We start from the raw sequence: 21106 nt of genomic DNA, 5'->3' as shown, positions 1-21106 counted from the left end.
GACAGGGAATGTTGTGTCAGCGGTGCAACGACTGCATTTGATCTTCCAGCCTGATGGATATGACTGATGGAGAAAAAGCCTGTGGGCTTGTTTTCATACATGTTTTCATGTATGGTTGTGTGAATATGAATGTTTGAGGGGAGTCACGTATGAATGTGTGTTTGCATTTGATTAACTTGGGAATGTTTTAGGGAATTAGTTTTCAGGGAGGTTCAAACTTAATTTTCACCAATGGAGGTATTTGGATGGTTTCAAGTGTGTTTTTTAGGAAACAGATAACAAGTTAGCTCCAGTCGCTTCATTAAAATAAACAAACGTTTTTGCCTATAACTCTAAAAAATAACAAATTACTCTGAAAATACTTCCAACCCTTGGTCGACATGAGGGTGAGTTGAAAATGAGGGAATCACTTTAAGTGCAATGACATGTGCATGTTAACAAAAAAATAGTTTCCTGGGGAAAAAAACAACCTGCATGACAACAAACTAATTTCCAAAATTAAATTTTTTGCCAAATTTCAGTTTGAGGTAAAAGTGTAGGATTGTGGATGAAGGAGAGAGGATTGTTCTTAAGTTATGAACAGTGCTGGCCAATAAATCTACCATATGGATATACAGTAATGGTAACATATCTATATGTCATTATTTCTAGAATTTCAGTTACCGCCTGAAACAAAGGCAGAAGACCCCTATGAACACTCAAAAACGTTTTTGATTTATCATTCCATTAAATCATTTTTCTAATACTTGAATCAATAAAAGGCCATAATTGTAGTTTAAAAAAGGGATTTTTGTGGGGAAAGTGTTTCTGTGTGTCATAAAACCACATTTAAAAAGAAGATAAAGGCTTATTTTATGTCTGCGAGGGTCACTGAGGCAAATTCCAGACACTTTCGATGACATCACAAGGTTATTTGATAACAGTTAACATTGATTCAATGAAGAAGAAACATAAAAAGATAATGGTGAACAGGACAAACCAAGACTGAAGCAATTCAAAATACATTTGTGCGTATGTGAGTATTTGTATCACTACCAAAATGTTTTCAAATACTTATAAATCATAATCTTTTACATTACTAAATTTTCATTTTTTGTCATTTTTATTAACCTTTACTCATGATTAATATCTATTTAACAATGTGTTCAAACAAATTAACCTGCAACAATATTAGAAAACATGTCATTTTTTTGAATGAGCATGAAATTGCTTTTGAAAATGACCCTTTTTCTGTTGTTGAGGAAGTGACTCAAATGCTGAAATGTGAAACATTGCCCTTGTATGTGTGTGTGTGGGTGTGTGTGTGTGTACATGTGTGTGCATGTAAGTTTGAGTGTCTGTGTTTCTACCTTCTATAGCGAACGGTTTTCCCACAGTGAGCAACTTGCAGTCGGCGTCGATCGAGACCTCAAAGTCCAGCAGGGCTTTGTCCATGATGAAGGCATCCAGGGTAGGAGGATCTGTCCTTCAACACCACCCACACACAAACACAAACACACACACACACAACCCAAAAAAAATAAGAAGCAATATGTAATCAATAAACTTCTCTAATCATCTATAAACCACTATAAACTTTTCTCAAACTTGTCCCAAACTTCAGCCTGTGTTCAGCGCGGAGCTGTGCTGTTGTCATTTATAAAGAGGATGAGATTTACTACCTTCTCGTGCGCTGTGTAAACACATACATCATCACCTAAACCCACTGGGACTGTGGCAGCCCGATAAGGCCGAACACATACCGCCGATGACTCTGTTACTCTGGAGATATCGATCCCCCTCAACCTAATTGACCTCTAATTACATAATGTCCCCGAGCGAGGCGACGCTGGCAGAAGATAACTTTACAGACGGCAAATGCAACATGACTGAGGCTAATGGCGCAGATTGAGAAAGCTAACTCATAATCAAGCACATTTATGAACGACTGGATGTCATTGAGCGGGTGTTTCGTATTGGAATTGACCTCTTGACATTTTTGAGATAGGATTTAAAACCCGATACTAGGTAATGCAGAGATGGTGGAAGCAAAGTTACTACTGAAGAATGACGTACTTAGAGAGAAAAGGTCGGTGTCAGTCACAAGTAGCTTTCTGACCTCCTTTTAGCTAGTGATGGTCTGATCAAGCTTCATGAAGCAGTGTCATTACTTTCAGAGTCCACTAGATGGCGGTTTATTTTCCTTTGTTTTGAGCAACTCTTATAATGAAACATCACATCATTTTTAAACTGATGGCGCCACCTACTGACCTCTAAAGACATGACACTGCTTCATGAAGCTTCATCCGCTCATAACTACTTTTAGCTGCTGTACAAGTGCCCTGGTCTTCCTATGTTCCTATGTGTTTTTTTGAATCTCAACATGCTTTCTGTTTCTTTGAATCTCTGAAAATCTAACTAAGCACAACAGGATTGTACATATTTGTTTTAATGTTTTTTAGCCCTTTTACTTTTGTACCAATATTTACAACACTGTTAATACTATTCCTCAAATATTAATGTATCCCCTTTTTCCTACTGTTGTAATGTCATTTTAATTTGTAATGTGTTTTTTAATTTGTCAATGTAACTATTTCTAATTTTATTATTATTTCTGTTGAGAATTACATATTTTCACACACAAATTTTAAATGACATGACAGGTGCATTAGTTCGTTGGTTAACAGAATAACTAAAAAAAAATATATATATATTTATATATTAAAAAAAAAAGTTAGAAACGACTGACTTGTCAGTTATACATTTCGGTGATGGTCTGGATTTACAAATATCTTTTCCTCTTATTTTAAAAATCATAGAATTATAAAACACATCATACACTGGAAACACAACAATGAATCAACTTTCTAAAATAAAGTCACATTAAACTGTTCTGATTGGTTTATGTGATCTTAACACATGTTTAAAGTGATGTGTCCTGCTTATTGTCAAACATATGCAGCAGCTAAAGAGGAAATATCACAATATTAGCATTAACACATCATTCCATTGTCTTAGTTCTCGAGTGTGATCTTCAAATCGAACTTCTTTTAAAGCTCAAACTATTAGAACGTGAGTAGTTGCTCGTGTGCATGGCAGTCGTGATTGGACGAACGACAGCCCCAAACTCATCACTGTCACTTTTTGATGATTTCAAGGCGTAGTGTAAACTCACCAATAATTGGGAATCATCCTCATTTCGAGTTTAGATTGACATCGACAATACCCTGTCTGTGTTCCTAACTTTTGAACTGTCGACATGTCTCTGTGTTCGGCTGTGCCTCGGGTGAAATCCCAGATCAACTCATGTAAGACACAGAAAGAATAACTACAAGGTGGAGCTGCTGACATTTGATCGCTCTCCAGAATAAATTGTTGTCATGATTATATTAATGAAAGAAGATAATTATGGCCGCAAGAAGAAGAAGAAACTAAAAAGCTCCAGCGAGTTAGGCCCAAACCATCTCTAACAAGGACTTTAAAAAACCGGTCATCTGTGAAATTGTTCCCAAAACAATAATAAACTAGAGGCATTAAATGTAGCTGCAATTATTGAAATCTGTGTATAAAAAAATGGTTGGACTTTATGTAGCCCGTAGGGACCTCCAGGGGTGTTTTACCTCAAACACACAAGAGGCAAAACTCTTTTTAGTAGCAGTTGTGGGTAGTAGTTTTTAATAAATAATAGCGTATAATAGTTTTTTTTTATAATGGTTTGTTATGATATTTCCAGGTTATATAAATAACATATCATTTTATTTCATAAAAATACATGTATTTTCTAAAATGTATACATTAGGTAAGAGCATGTTCTGTTCTATAAGACTGCTTGCTATTATTAAAAAAAAACCAATATATACAGTATATATATATATATATATATATATATATATATATACATATATACTGTATATTGTCTTCTACCCTCGGGATATACAACGTTACACTATAATAACAACCTTCTTTCTTCTTTGATTGTAATTAGTATCCTGTCTTTTCCAATGTGGCATATAAACAATACTTTTCTTTTAACAGTGTAGGGAATGAAAAGATAAGCCTGAGCTGTAGCCACAAGGTCTGTGTTGGTAGCAACCCATGTGTTCACTGTTGGATCTCAGAGTTGATAGATGCCAGCCGACTGAAGACAGGAGCGTGTGCAGTTTAGACAAAGATACGATATAAGCTCGGGGGCAACCGTGGATATTCAACCGGCCTCAAAGAGATACTGGATCACTATTGACAGCTTCAGGTCAGAACTGTCTACACTTGACATTACGAGAAAAATGTAATGGTAAGAAAAAAAATGCAAATAAATGTTTTAGCCCTTTTTCATTGAGAATCTATGATGTGCTAAAACAGAATATTTGGTGTAAAAGCAGAAGACATTCATATCATCATGGTCTGATGAAACTTCATGAAGCAGTGTCATTATTGTCAGAGTCCACTAGATGGCGGTCTCTGCACTATTTTCCTTTGTTTTGAACAACTGTTCTAGTGAAACATCACATCACTTTTAAACTGATGGCGCCACCTACTGACCTCTAAACAACATAACACTGCTTCATGAAGCTTCACTAGCCCATCTCTACTTTTAGCTGCAATACAAGAGCCCTGGTTCCAGTCCGTGGTGTCAGATGTTCCATCTTCCTATGTTGATGAGGTTGACACCTTTGACTAGTATTTATGGGTGCTTATCCTGGTAATGTGATGTGACCTTCACTGCATTCATATACGGTCAATAAGGAAAGTATTCACACCCCTTTCGCTTTTACCACATTTGAAAATGTATTTAACATGTTTTTTTTCTCATAAATCTAAACAAAATACCTCATAATGATGCAGTGAAAAAGTTCTTCCTCATATTTTTATTGTTGAAAAACCAAGACACTAGAAAAACACATGAGCATAAGTATTCAAACTTGTTATTTGGTAAAGACCGCCATCTAGTGGGCTGTGAAAATAATGACACTGCTTCATGAAGCTTCTTCAGACCACTGGATCACTAGTTAAACACATACTTAGTGACTCCTAGTTTGACTGGCGGTCCAACCTGAGTAATGCAACCTTACTCCGGACAAATACACCAGCAACATTTTCTAAGACTTTATTTAATTTCGGCTAATGACCCCAATCATTTGTGCGTTAAAACATCTCCTCTCCCGCCATCGTAAAAGTCTTAATAGGCTCACAGGCACATTTAACTTAAATGAACGACTGCAACCCCCGGAATCTATTAACTTGACACCCTCTCCATCCTTCTATTGACTGCTCTCACTCTGTTAACACGACGGTGACCCTGCTCTCAGGCGGAAATCTCATGTTCAGATCAAAAACAAGTGGCACGGAGGTATGTTTGCGTCGGCATGGTAACGGCTTTAGACCATCACCTGTGTTGTCAATTTGTTTATGTGCATAATTTACGGAGCTGTAATGGACTGGAATGGAAATATTTGAGAAGCTGTTTTCACGTACGGATTGCCGTCGACATAATGTAACACAGGTGTACCAAACTCAATGACACATTTGTTATCGGGCATTCGGGTCACCTTGACCCTGAGATAACACAGGTGTGGAAATAGTCGACAGGAGCGTGGGTTTGTGTTTGCACGATCCTCCTCCCATCAATCAAAGACAACTCTTCTTCTCATATTGATTGACATTTCAAAGTATAGACAAATCTAATACGACCGAAGTAAATAAAGCTGTGGACGTTAAAAAACACTTCTAATTCTTGCCAAAGTTTTGTGTTAGTCGCTCATATATCATGTCCTCCATGGGTATAAATGTGTTTTTTTTTCTTTTGTGTGCAGTATTGGGGTCAGTAAATCTGCAAAGCACCGTTTTTTTCCAACCACACGCTGCTTCACTGTATTGCTCCGACTTCTGTTTCGCATCGCAGGCATCCTTCATTTCCCCCCGCTCATGCTGAAGAAGTGCTTTGTATCTTCATCCTGTATCATCAAGTCAGCACAGGCACTATCTCAGCATCGGCGCCGCCTCTGCCTGCTGCGAATGTGTCTATGAAGCATATGTGCGGTAGTTAGCGGTGTTTGTTGAGCGTGCTAATGCTGAGCTGAGCAAACATATTCCATACATGAAGGTATTTTAGGGATATTTTGTGGTACAAACGCATTCTGGTTTGACATTTATTTGACATCTTCCTCTGCTATTTGCACTTTTTGATGATTTATTTTTTACTCTAGATGTCATTTTTCTACCAGACTGAAATGAAAAAGAGGACATAAATAATAAAGTGTTTCCTTTTATTGAACAACAATTGTATTATGCAAGTATAGAATCCAATTTTTATTATGACACTTCAAAAGAAGAGCAATTTAATACACATTTAATTGATAAATGATTGATAGATTTTAAGCTGTTCAATAAAGTTATTTACAAAAAATATTATGAACATAAAATAACATTAATCAACTCATGTTAAATACATGAATGCTGGAATATTGCAATTAGGTCGAAAAAAAAAGAAAAGCATCACATAAAATGCAAGTTAATAGCTTTGACTATTATGTATAAATCTATACCAGGTGTTCACAGCATTTATTTTGCACCACAGACCTGTTTAATGTATATTCAAAGATAAAAAAGTGAAAATAAATGATAAATGGTTTGTGTTTCATTAATTTTCACAAGTTTACAGGTTTATTTTTGCATAAACCTGAGGTTTCAAGGCTAATGGTTTAAGAAATTACAAATATTTTTCAAAACAGAACTTCTGTCCAACAGAAATAACCAAGAAAGAATACATTATATCATTTTTTTTTCAGTGCAGCTACACAAACAGATAAGGGGTTGCCGAACACTGCTATATATGGAGATGACATATGGAGTCAATCTATTTTACTTTGAGCAGCAGATGAAACATTATGGCATGTTTTCCATTATCTTTCACTGTTTTTTTTAATATTCTGACAAAACTTAATCACACAGAAAAAGTAATAAGGTTAGGATGTCAAACTCAAATCACTGAAGCGGACAAACTTTTAAACTAAAACTGTTAACAAGACTCTCAACAGAATGTAACATCAGACTGTCTTTCACTGCATGTTGAAGTATTGTTGTAATTAGTGGAGTAAAACAGAAAAATGACAATCTTAAAAGTAAATTGTTGACATTTATAATCTGATCCTTAACTCCTTAAATGTGTGATCTTGGTATTAACATCACCTCTAAATTTTGCCATGCACATTTTCAATTTAATTGGCTTTAAATCTGACCCATAATGGATCCGCCCATCATCAGTGCTGCCACATGAACATCCTGGTGAAGCTTCATATTCATGCTGGGAAAAACAATTGAGAGCAACTAAGCTAAGAAATTGAACCACCAACTCAATGAATGGGTCACTAGTGCTTATTAATGGGCTGTAAAAAACATTCAGCTTGGATCTAAATAGCAGCCAGATGTTAACCCGGTCCAACTCACTGAAGTAGAAGCCACGAACATGTGACTGGTACCGAACCTGAACCATACATACTTTGTGTAGCAGGTAAACGTTGATATCTAACAAATTTCATCAGCTTAATGTTATAACTATAGGACTTTTATTTGTTCAATACTCTTGTTGTGCTTGACTTGTCTGTGAGAATTGTGCACATTTATTGGAAAAAACACATTTCTAAATCAAGTTATTGTAACACTTTAGAATAACTATCCATTATAACTAGTTAATAGGTAGATCATTATTAACCAGTAATTGATGAGTTATTAACTAATCTTTTTTAACAGTTTGTAAATGATTTGTAACTGTATCTTATAGATGTATCACATGTATAAGCTGTTTCATCTTGTTCTTCCTCTTTATGTTCTTCTTATTTTATTTTTTATGTATTATTTTTTATTGTTTATGAAAAATTGCTGGCTATTGGTAAAAAACAATTTCCCAAAGGAGACCTCCTGAGGGATCAATAAAGTTTTACCTTACCTTTTACCTTACCTTAAGCTCATGAGCTCTGAGTCATTACTCAGAAATGTACTAATTGCTTGTTATTGATATATTACTTATTTCTAAATTGTAATTATAAACCATTCATATATAGTTAAAAACACACCCATAACCTATCAACCAAGAGTTTATTAATGAATTGTTGACTATCTATACGGTACAGTTACGAATATTCTATTAACTGTTCACACATACTCTACAAGTCATAATCAACAGTTAAATGATCTATTAACTTAGTTAGTAAGTTGGTAAGTGTTACCCAATCACGGGACGGACACGTAGATAATTGTAAAAACGTTCACGTATTTGTGACTTTTATGAAAAAATAATAACCCCAAATATGATCACATAACTATTGTTATAATCGCAAGATGGGGACTTTTTTATTGTCACATACGACCACTAGTGGTGTGTGACCTTTATTTGTCAGATGATGGACACCTACTTGAGCATTTGGTTGTATTGTTTTTGTTCAAGCCCACAACTCTGGTGATTTTAACAGAGACTACTTCTAAACAGTTTGGGATTTCTGATGTTTTACAGTGTATCAGTAATTTATCTAGTTAAAGCAACTTGACTCAATAGTTGAATAAAGTTTCAAGGATGATAAACACCAAGTTAAATTGAAAATAAATGATACAACTGTGGTCAGCATGTTAGCACACACCCATTGTGTCGTCCAAGGTTTGGCAAATTCTCTCAGACTTGACTGTGCTCAGTTCTAAACAACATCAAACAACGTGCAAGGTTGCCTTTAAAAAAGGCAACCTTGCATGAAGCGATTGAAATGCTGGAAAGGTTGAGTCATTTCATTTAGTTCAAACACTCAACAATAATTGGCATTTTATTGATGTTTAATATGTTATTGTTTCATGTTTATTGTTGCACATATGTAATTAAAGGTGCTACCTACTGCCAATAATGGCAATGAAAGAAATTCTAATTCTGATGCTGAACCCATATTTTTTAAATAAAGTGTTGTGAGACTGTGTCAGATCTGATTATTCAGGACCACCATTCTTTACTTAACAAGCACATCAGAGTCATCCTTTATAACTCGCACCTCCTCAGTAGAGGTCCACATTGAATATTTATATGTGGTGGCTCTGAAGAAGATGCCGCTATAGATGAAGCTGTTTTTCTGACTTACTTTAACATGTGAACTCCGTCCGGTGTGGTGGGCTGGTTGAAGCGTCGCATATAGTCGTGCATCTCAGGGAAACTCTTTTTCATGTAATCTTCAGCGCTGCTCTCCTTCACGGTGCCGAAGCGGAACCCCAGTGAGGGATGATGGAGCTGAAGCATCAATGCAGGAAGTGACAGATCGGCGATCGTGGAGAGATAAAATATCGTCAAGAATGTCATTCAAAAAAGACGGTGTTTCACAGAAATTCTGCATCTCCCTCCTCACAGCAGTTTCCTCAATAGTAAAGGTGTTTTTGGTGTCTTTGTACTCACCTTGTCGTCGTGAATCCCGGATACTTGCTCAAAGGTTTTCTCCCCAACCATGACCGCCGCGAGGTTGGCTGTGTAGCTGGACAGCACGAGCAAGCAGAAGATGGCCCAGAGGTTCATCAAGAATCGGCCCGTCCAACATTTTGGAGTCTGAGGCGCAGAGAACAAAAGATTGAAACGATGTTTCGCACCGACTCATGCCTATTCATGCTGATTAAAACGATTGTTAAGAATGCATATCTAATCTAATTCAATCTAATCCTAAGCTTTCATTTCCACTTCGCTGCAATTATAATGGAAGCACTTTAATTTTTTTGTTACTCTCTATTCTATGAATAAATGGAACAAATCCTGATGAATGTTTAATTGATTTATTTCTTTATTTTTTAAAAGAAAGGAAGGACTGGTGATTGGCGGAGAACACCCTGGACAGGTTGTTAGTCAATGGCAAATCGTGTACTATATTGTAAATGTATGCAAGAGATTTAACGCAACGAGCACTCAATTAGCGCAATCAAACGGCCAGAAAATTGAGTGTGGATTTATGGACAGTTTCCACCCTTAATGGCTGCAATCTTAGAGACATAGAACAAGGGTTCCCAAACATTTCTTAACCCTTGACCCCCACATAACGGTGTCAGAGACTTGCGATCCCCACTATCCCTGGATGTGGCTGAAAAAAATAAAATAAAATGTGAGGCACAGGCCATACCCACTAGGCTTATCCAAACACAAGCTTAGTGACAACGCAAATGAACAGAGTAAGTAAGTACCGGTAAGTAATTTATATTTATATATATACTTATATTATATTTATATAAGTTCTAAGAGCCTGAGCTGGGGTGTAAGGCTGGATCATATCAGTGTAAGGAGGAGCCTGACCATGAATAGTTTTGAAAGTAAGAATCAGAATTTTAAAGTTGATCCTGAAAGAAACTGGAAGCCAGTGAAGAGTTTTAAGGATCGGAGAAATGTGAGTTCTTCTACGAGAGCGAGTCAGAATTCTCGCTGCAGAGTTCTGTATCAACTGCAAGCGAGACAGCTCCTTCTTGTTAAGACACAAAAACAAACTGCTGCAATAGTCAACGAGAAGACACAAACGCATGGATAATAATGGATCATTTCTCAGTTGAAGAGAAAAAAAGAAAAAAAAGGTTCAGAGCAGCCTGTTATGATTTTACATTTAGAAACGATTGTAATATAAAAGTAGAATGCCTCAGTCAAAATAATATCCAACATGAGTACACATTATTGCTGTCATGTGCAAACTCAACTTTGAACAGAAAAAAACAAAACAAGAAGAAGAAAATCTCAGTCAGTGTAATATCCACGAACCTAAACATATTTACATTGTTGCTGCGCAAATGTACATTTTGGCAACTGTTTGTTTTTTCTGTGTTAATCTCATTTAATGAGATGGATGAACACAGCAAGTCTATTCGTGGTTTAATCACAGAAATCATTCTCCACATTCAGACGCGATCTATATATTTTTTTAATATATGTCAGTGTAGAAAAATTATTTTTCGCACAGGTATGTGGAGCCAAACGGCATCAGTATGTCCAGCTGTGGATATTCTCTCTCGACTGAAATCCAGAACTCGGCAAGCGTCTTGGAATTCAGGTCTGTTTTTAAAGTGCAGTCACATGACAGCTCAACCAGTTCGTCCTCCCCGCCGGCTGACGGATGACTTGCGGTGGTTAGACTGAACGGTGATCTTATCCAGTCATATAGTTCCGGAGCCGTTTCCGCAGGGAAATACTTGTCAAAGTGTTCCAGGAGGGAATGGAGGTGGGTCGTGATAAACCTCTTCACAATGTGAACATTCAGATCATTTTCCTCCATGAATTTCGCCCAGTATAATCCAGCTCATTAAACATGTCAATCTTGCCCATCTCTTGCAGTCCAGGGATCCACTTTTCTCTTGAATGCGCCAATTTTATCACTCATTGATAATATGCTTGTGAATTCACCTTCCAATGACAGGTTAAATCCATTCAGTCTGCCAAAAATGCAAGACAGATACGCTGACCTTGTTAACCAGTCAGGGTCAGTCAGGAGGTCAGTGAGCTGGGACCCCTGCTCCATCAGAAATAAGAGCACCTCGTCCCGCAGCTCAAACAGGCGGCCGAGAACATTTCCCTGCAAAAAGCCATCTGACTTCTGCGTGGAACAGCGGGCCCTCGTGCTGCGATCCCAGAGAGTGTCAAACAGCTTGGTGTCGAGTGGACGCCATTTAATGTGGTTGACATTTTTTATTACAGTCTCAAGAACACCTTTTAGCTCCGGTTCGAGCTGTTTTACTCGCAAGAGCTTCTCTGTGGATAATACAGTGCGTGGATTTTATGTGGGGCGCCACTTGTAAGACTGCATTCATCCCAAGACTATCCCTATCTTCTTTCAGTTTGTTGTCAAGTTTTGTTCAGCGGGGCGCAAACTAGCAGGTCCTTGTTAAGTTTTCCATCAAAACTATGTCCAACGAAAACAAGCAGCTGGGCACAGTTTGATACATCCGTGGATTCGTTGGTTTTATTAGTGTTTCCCCGATTGTGTGTGGCTTTTTTTTGCCTGTGCAATTATATATGCCACCTCTTATGAAGCCCGTTGAGCTTTGGTTGGGATTGTTGTTTGGTTAGTGAGGATTTTCTTTTGGCCTTACAACTCTTTCCCTTTTCTGCGGATAAAATCTGGCGGGTTAGCAGCAAGAGAGGGGTGCTTAGTTTTCATGTGCATTTTTACTGCCTTAAGGCTCTCATGTGCAAGCACCTCTGTAAACACTACAAACTTGGGATGTTGTATTTCGTTGACAACGACGCATGTGAATCCGTACTTTAAATATTCCTCTCAATGGCTGATCCGACTGCTTATGGACCGATCGAAAGTTATTAAGTTGTGTTTCATTTTTTTTATTACTGTTGTTGTGTGCTTTTATGGTAAAAACAATGTTTTCTTGAGAAATTTACACCGTTATTCGCCCCGAAGACGCATCGTCAGTGACTTTATTAAGTATTATTAAAGAAGATTATTATATTTCACGCTGGGAAGAACTTGATAAAGTAATAACTTCAAAACATGGTCATGATGAGGGACTTACTGCATCTTTTTGACAAGAAGACTTCAACATTTGAAAAATGTGAGTCAGCAGAGTTGGGTTTTCACATTAGTTGCCCTTTATAAACACAAAAGTGGCCAAAATGACAAAGCTGCCCCTAACATTAAGTATGGTAATTATACGTATAAGTAATTTCAATGTTATTTTTTATTCTCAGAGGCTCAGAATTTCTTAATTATCTCTTTGTTTTCAACCTCCTCCATCAAACACTCACCAAACAAATTCCTTTCCTTCCACATCAGTGTTACTGTTATTGGAAGCCTTTATGTTATTGTTGAAGCTGTGTTCCTTATACACTGGGATCTGTATGGTTCAGGATATTAACATGAACATTAATCTATTTTGATACTAGACAACAATCTGGCAGGCTTTAAAAATGACCTTGCACGCAAGACTTGGTCCATTTATATGCCAAGACACGAGATAGCATAAAGCGTAATTAGCCTCTTACAATCAAAAAAAAGGAAATGAGCCCATTGTGTTTGGACTTGTATTTACTGTTGTAGTAAAACCAATGTGCTTGCAAGAAACCAACAACTTATCCGGGCAGATAAATATGCACATTGCATACTTGCCCAGAGACTTATCTCATTTACTGGTTCACCAATTCCACTTTTTTTTTTCATTTCTCTGTTTTTAATCAGAATATGTTCTCCAAAATGACTGGCACTTAGTGAAAAACTTTCATATCATCCCACTACAATTTTCATTTTCATTCCAAGTTTAAAAGATGAGGTGGGGGGATTGGGGCGACGTCTCCACAATCTTGGAAGTTCACAGCAAGCATTGGTATTGTTATTCAGGGCTTTGGTTGCCAGAGATACCATCCAAAATCTCAGTTTCCCCTGAACACAAGCAAAGTGATTCACCTTGGAAAACAATAGCGCCGGACAAGGTGGCTGCACACTCTTCTTTTAATAAACATGTTTCTTGGCGCCGGGCGAACATGAACTGAGTATAAATGATCGCACAAGGGCATTTTAACAGGTCACCGGGCTGCTAATGGACTCAAAATCCTAATTGACACATTGCAAGTTGTAAGGATCAAACCTGTGACCTTTTAATTATTGCAAGGTTCCTTCTAATCACTCCGCCTCGGTTCTGTTCCAGTCATCTGCATGCTGATGTGGAGAGGTAGGGTAGATTATGATGCTGTGATGGGAGAGACTGGGAGTGATTACGGGGGATTTTGTTACAGATGTTGACATGTTTTTTTTTTGTGGTTCCCAGTTTAAAGTTGACACTCATTGTAAAAGTTCTTAATTTGACCGTATTTTTCGCACTACAAGTAGCACTTAAAAGCCTTCAAATTTCCTCAAAACGACAGTGCGCCTTATAATCCAGAGCGCTTTATATATGAACATTACCTGGTGGTTGAGTTGTTTAGAACACTTTCATGACTCTGCGCCGACTAAGCCGACACAGGGTTGGCGCAATTACGTCATTGCGCCATCACGGGGTGGGATTAACGACGCACGTCACATCACGGCGGACGGCTTTGGAGTAAGATTACTACCACCGTTTTGAGCGAGTGTGTCTTGGTTGTTGTACACTGACAACATTTTTTTTTGAGAATGGAGTTGTCAAAATGCTTAATAAAGTTTGACTTTATCCGAGTATTTTGTTGACATAACCTTTAGCACAGCTTTATCTAGTGGAGGCATAATGCAACCCCAGTCAAACGTTTGACAGTATCTTTTACTCTATGTGCCTTATAATCCGGTCGCACTATTTATGAAAACAGTTCTAAAACAGGCCATTAATTGAAGGTGCGCTTTATAATCCGGTGCGTCTAATAGTGCGGAAAATACATTAACAACTCCAGACAACATGTGGCACGTCTTAATAGAGAATATGATAAATTACGTCACTTATCCTCTTCGTGACCTCATTTGAACCACATCCATGAACCTCATTGATTGTCCTCCTCTTCTCCTTTTACCAGTCACTTCCATTTCCACCATCCCCTCGTTCCCCACTTCTCTGGCCTCCTAACTTTGTCTTGAAACTTTTTCCGCATCAGCTGTCCCTCTAATTTGTTTAAGATTGTCCTTAGCAGTCACTCCCAATGAAAACCTGGGCCTCCTCAACTCTGCTTACTATCATAGCTAGTGTCTCTTAACCATACATCACACCAGGTCTCCTAAAGCCTCCGATATATGTAGTAATAGTATATGATAACACCTGAAGGTAATGATTAAACCTGTTTGTCCGTCTGTATTACTTTATATAAAAAAGTTTTTATAACTTAATCTGGAAAATCGTTTTAGATTTTTTTTAGTATTTCCATTTCCAATAACCGTAATGTTTTATTCTAAAATCAGAGGTCTTTAAATTGGATCGTTTTGACCTCGGGCGATAAAAGATAACTCACTGTGTCATAACTTTGGCTCTGTAATAAAAAAAATAGGACATTGTAGAAAAGTGCAGACAATATGATTCCGTCCAGGTTTCCGAAGGACAACAGACCATAATAATGACAGCCAGGAGCCAGACCGATCATGCGCTTGGTAATATAGTTTGTGTCATCAAATATGTTGATTTGTGAGCGCTGCAGTCGCCTCTAGGGCTGCTGTTGTTGGGCCACCACGACAGAATCATAAAATATATCATTATTTATATATAAATAATATATAATATATTATATTTGTCATCATCTCTCTGCTCTTGTTTGACCACATGGTATGTTGCACGTCTTCTGATAATCCAAATGAAGATCACAGCCAATGTATGCATGACGTTAAACTGATTAACCCTACTCTCATCTCAGGGTCAAGGTGACTGAAAGGCCTGAAAACAAATGTGTTTGGAGGTATCCCTTGTGTTGTCTCGGCATCAAGGTGAATATTCAGGTCCCCTTGACCCTGAGATAACACACGGGTTAAAGTCTGCAGAGACCTGATGAGTTGAAATGGGTTCTCTTGTTTGGTTGAAACCAAAACCTAAACCTAATGGGTGGTGTTTTTAGAAATGTTAAAGGAAAACTATTGTGTGGATTTAAGTTCATCTTAAATATATGTTGTATCATCAGTATGTGTCTGTTTGTACGAAACTCAAATATTAACATTAGAAAATGTGCTTCAGCCCCGCCCACTGAAAAGTTTTTTTTCATCTGGAGATTAAATCTTGTTTACCATAACCACAACCACTCTGCTATGATTGAGATCAAGGTTTGTCACCGCCCATCATCAATTCCAGAAGTCTCCAACTCCAAAGCAGGAGTGATTACAGCTGGAGGAGTGAAGCCATTATAATGTCATAATGGACTTTGCTCTCATAACCTCTTGTTCGCTAAGATTTCAGACGGGGGAGAACTTTATAAAGTAATGAGTTCAAAACATCATCATGATGAGGGACTTACTGCATTTTGGAGAGGAAGACTTGAACATTTGAAACATGTGAGTGAGTCAGGAGAGTTCAGTTTTCACATTAGTTGCGCCAAAGGTTGGGGGAATTTTCGGGCAGTCATTGTCTTTTGTCTAATGTCTTTTTGGAGTTATGGGCAGAAATGTAGGTATATATGACAGTCGTGAACAGGGCTAACTTTTATACATCCAATAAAACCAGGACATGTCCCTCTGGTATTGAAGCCCAAACAAGAGAAATCATTCCAAATGTTTAATAAGTCTACATTTTACAAGACGGACATGGCTGACAATCATTATGGAGGTATTTGGATGTTTTTATGTGTTTCTTTTCGGACAAGTTGGACGAAGAAAGGAGAGCTTTGTATTGACTTGTATTTATTCCCATATTCCAAAAAAGACATGTCCCCTACCTTTGGTCAACGTGGAGGGAAATTTACACTTTATGTCGAAGCGCTCACGATATTTACCCATAGAACTTTATGTCTGTGTAAGATTTAGGTCAAGAAACCTAAATACCAGCATCCGCTCACAACAGGCTTAAAATTATAGACCTGTTGAAGTTTTAAGGAAAAAATCTTCTTGTTGATGCTACAATACAAGATGGACGTCACAGACGAGCACCATCAAGGTATGTTGGATGTTGTGAAATCGGGATGTCGGGGGAACTATCCCTTAAGGAAGATAAGGTGTTAAAAACCTTTAACAACAAGCCCTAAAAGTTAAGTTGCTCACACTCTCATGCAGGTTTCGTACCAGCTTCTCACTTACCCCTTTGACCCAATCCCAGCGTCCTCCTGTCCACCTCCCAATTACTTTCTTTTTTTTATTTCATTTTTCTGTTTGGCCCCCTCACCTTCTCGTATCTTCTGCTTCTGTTTGGAGCTGTAAGTGAGTTAACCTCCTCTTCATCTATCCCCATCCCACTGACCATAACTGCTTCAATCTCTGTCAGCTCACTTACCCTTTAGCCTCTCCCTCCCTGTGTACGCATTATCCTCTGTGCACCTCACTACTTCATCACTGCCCGCCTCCTTTACCTCATCCCAATCCATCTGCACCCTTTCTTTCTCCACCTTATCACACATCCGAGTATTTCTACTGAGGCCACAGGAATTCAAAAGTACGCTTACCTTGGTGGCGACGGTGCGTCCGAACAAGATGGCGTAGCAAAGATTGAGCGCCGACGAGTAGGAAAAGACACGCAGCCGGTTTCTGCCGTGAGGCGTCATGCCGAAGGGGCTGTTCCACTCGTACAACGTGAGGAAGAGGGCAGTGAGATGCAGCGTGACGAAGATGCCCACCCACATGGACCAGTGGAGCGGCCACATGAAGGCGCCGATCGGGGCTGCAGTGTCCCGACTTCGAACCTAAGGAAACAAAAGAATTACAACAGTTCTTAAATCGACTTCATTTCCAACTGACACTTTCTACATTTTCGTGAAAAGATGCAGCTTCTTTTCGATTTAGTCGGGGCAAGACAGATTCGACAGGGACATGATTTTCTAATTTGGAGAAACTGTCCAAAGATATTACACATCACAGTGCGTGAGTCGCAGAGAGACATGTTCACACACACACACACACGCGACAGAGACTGTGGCGTGTTATTGGCACGCACACACCGCTCTGTCATTTTGACTCTTAATGATTTTGTCAGCTTAAAAAAAAAGTATTGAGGGATTAATCATCACTGAAGCGGTTGCGAACGGGGAAATCATATTTACTTTGGAATGTTGAGATGAGTCACAGAAAACTTCAAAAACCACGGAGGACAACTGTGAATTCTAAATACGGCTTACACATTGAACCAGTCACTGAAACAAAATGGGATGTGTCAATATGAATTTCATAAGAATCATCCAGGTATAATTAGAGGATCTCCAGCCTTTGACTACATTTTGCAATTTCAAACATACTGTTTATTAAGAAAAAAAAAGAAAATGTTTTACTTTTGTAAAAAGATTTTTCTTGTTACATTCTCATTTGTTTAATAATCTTGTGATACAATACGTATCACGATACAGGGGCGACAATATGATATATTGCGAAATATTGTGATACTGTAGGAACAAGGATATATTTGTCTATCTATCTATCTATCTATCTATCTATCTATCTATCTATCTATCTATCTATCTATCTATCTATCTATCTATCTATCTATCTATCTATCTATCTATCTATCTATCTATCTATCTATCTATCTATCTATATATTATATAACTCGTTAACACACACATTATTGAACTATAAACCATAAACAAACACATTAAATAAGATGAACATATATATATATATATATATATATATACATATATATTTTTTACATAAGGTTAACGATAAAGAATTTGACAAAACTAAGCAACTACTGTTTATCTAATCCCAAGTGTAGACATTTTTCCAGACACAATCTTTATAATCTCTATTTTTTTTTTTTATTAACCATCGTGAAATGTTAGTGTTTATGTGCAAGATCTGTTGAAAACAATGTTTTTAGTGAATAAAATATAAACACTTTATTCTTATTTTCTACCATTTTTAACATTTTGTAAACCTGTAATTAGTTATTGTCTCATGAAGCTTCATGAAGCAGTGTCATGTTGTTTAGAGGTCAGTAGGTGGCGCCATTAATTTAAACATGATGGGATGTCTCACTAGAACAGTTTGTTTAAAACAAAGGAAAATAGTGCAGAGACGGCCATCTAGTGGACTCTGAAAATAATTCAACTGCTTCATGAAGCTTTATCAGACCATCACTATTATACTGTAATATTATCAGAGTGAGTATAAGACTTGAAGTCACTTGGTGTGATTACAACTTGAAGTGATCCTTTCTCTCAAGAGAAAAAAAAAGTGACAAAAATATTTTGGATGAAGAGAATTTCCAAAATAGTTAGATCAAAAACAGCTACTGAAGGTCTGGTGAAAGACTCTCATTGGACTGGATAAAGAGAACTAAGCTATGGATCGGCGCTCCCGGGATTCATGCTAGGAACTGCTCACTCCCTGCTGGGTCACTGAGAGACTGGATCTGATGTTGAAAGACCCCAAACCAGCAGATGACTGAGAATTTCATCTCTGTCGAGGAATCTCTGAGCATCCGAGCTCTGTCTTTTTTTCATAAAACTGTTGAAGTTTCATGTAAATTCCTGCCATGCCTACACTCAGACGTTCTTTGTTCAACACTTTTCCGGACTTGGCTGAGGTGTTAACCTCTTTGATTGATCGCCCTGGTGCTCATTTTTTATTCTAAAACTCCTCTGCTTGACTATATCAGGAATAAACATCCCTCTGTTCAACAAGATAAATGTCAAGGAGAGGGAGAACATTCTCGCTTCGTAATTAGTTGTTTGCTCTGCTTTAAAGCAGCAGACGTGTTAAGCCAGTCCTTAAAGCAATTCAAGATCTCTGTGTGATTAATTATAGTTTTTTTTTCCTGCAGGATAACTGGCTTTAGTTTATGCATAGTTAGACAGAAAGTTGCTTCTATATATGAGAATTGACTGGGGAATATATAATGTACAATGATCCAACAGGAATAGTTGTGTTTGCATGTTTTTATATAATCTTTCGCTCAATAAATCTCTGCACGGTGGATGGAACCGTGGTGTTCCCCAGGGACACGCCTTTGTAACACAAATGTCCCGATGATGCATAAATTAACTCTGTGAGCTCTGTTAATAAATCAAAAAGCAACATTTTTATATATTCATCAATTATTTTATAGTTAAAACTTACCTGTCAAAATGTTGAGCTGGTGTTCCATGAACTTTTGTGAAGAACAAACACAGCAATATTTTTTCGCCCAAATACTTGCATGTGACAAATTATTTCCCTTTTTTGATTATCAAATAGGTGTGAGGCGATAAATCTGAGTTGTTTTTTTTATTGCAGGAAACTTGTAAATATAAAGTTAAATTCTAACACCCAAAATGAGTACTTCACTCATATCGACTAAGTGCTGGAATTATTTTCAGAGTTATACGTCTGTAATCTGTCTGAGTTAAATACAAACATGTATGTTCATTTTAATGTAGCGACTAAAGGTCAGTTGTCTATGTATTTATCTTCGTCTGAAAAGACACTTTCAATTACAAACATTTAAAGACCACTATGGTGATCGCCTGTAATATCCAATCTTTTATTGAAGTCTTGACGAGAGATATTGTTTAGAAAAACATAAGTAAATCTGTATACTTAAGTTAAGATAAGTATCTCAGCTCATGTATGATGTCTTTTGTTATGAAACAGGATGCTAGCATAGCAGCATCCCCTAAAAATAAAGCTTAATATATAGACTGTTTAAATGTTTTTAGGATCAATTTCTAATGTGAAGGCTTCAAAACAAGATGGACATTACAGACGAGCACCATAGAGGTATTTGGATTTTTTAAGTGAGTCATTTTGTAGGAAGATGAAGCTCCAGTCGCTATTTCACTTACATTTTTGCCAATAATTCTAAAAAGTAACGGATAACTCTAAAAATAATCCAAACCCTCAGTCGAGGGATGAGTAGAAAACGAGTGAAGTTTGAATTGTGTAAACCCCTTAAGGAATACCATGTTGATCATCACTAAGGGTATTCTGGCATAATCTCCTGTTTCTCCATTTTAAACTCCCACCACCGACAGAGCTTTGTTAAATCCAGAGTTAGCCAGGGGACATCGGGTCCAACAGGGCTGCCTTCTGGTCCGCCATTGCCGAGGCCGGTAGCCTGAGCTGTTTGTAATTGACGCCTGGTGTCATAACTGACTCATGTTAAAGAATAACTCTTAATTATGTGCCAAACTAAATTTAATTTTATTGAACATATGAGTCTTATTTTTATTTTTCTATTCTAGATAGACACCCCTATCAATTAAAATGATTCCTCCATTTCTTTTTCACATTATTCAATAATTTAGCCGAAAGAGGAATCAGTTTTCAATAAATAAATAAATGTTATTTGTTGTTAAGACCCCACTGGAAATGTAATTGCCCACCCATAGCCCTTAAAAAGAAAACTATTAAAACAAAACCAAAAATATGTATTTTATCTTCTGATGAGCAAACACATTCTTGTCAAAGACATTTCATCCATTCCCAGCAAGCCTTGATTGCTTTTTTTTGCAATTAAAAGCAGAACGTTTAACAAAGCAGCGGAAACTCAATTAGTTCGAATCGTGACAAAAATCACAGGGACTAAAACACATTTCATTATCATAAGAACCCTTTCATTTTTAAGAGAA

The 21106-nt window shown here is 37.4% G+C and overlaps 1 protein-coding gene across 1 annotated transcript in view; it reads right to left on the bottom strand.

Annotated features, from left to right (window-relative positions):
* The window catches only part of LOC148060840 (glutamate receptor ionotropic, NMDA 3B-like), a 165780-nt gene that overhangs the window by 28047 nt on the left and 116627 nt on the right, over positions 1-21106 (bottom strand). Inside the window, exons 5-8 of the mRNA XM_087779978.1 lie at positions 17009-17245; positions 9401-9547; positions 9093-9238; positions 1350-1465 (exon numbers count right to left, since the gene is read on the bottom strand). Coding sequence (XP_087636104.1) covers positions 1350-1465; positions 9093-9238; positions 9401-9547; positions 17009-17245 — 646 coding nt within the window. The remainder of the gene's footprint in view (positions 1-1349; positions 1466-9092; positions 9239-9400; positions 9548-17008; positions 17246-21106) is intronic.

Source organism: Callionymus lyra, chromosome 18, assembly GCF_982586985.1.
Source record: "Callionymus lyra chromosome 18, fCalLyr1.hap1.1, whole genome shotgun sequence".
In the NCBI taxonomy this organism is placed as follows: domain Eukaryota; kingdom Metazoa; phylum Chordata; class Actinopteri; order Syngnathiformes; family Callionymidae; genus Callionymus; species Callionymus lyra.
Note: the sequence above shows the minus strand (reverse complement) of the source record. Positions and strands in the feature narration are given on the sequence as shown.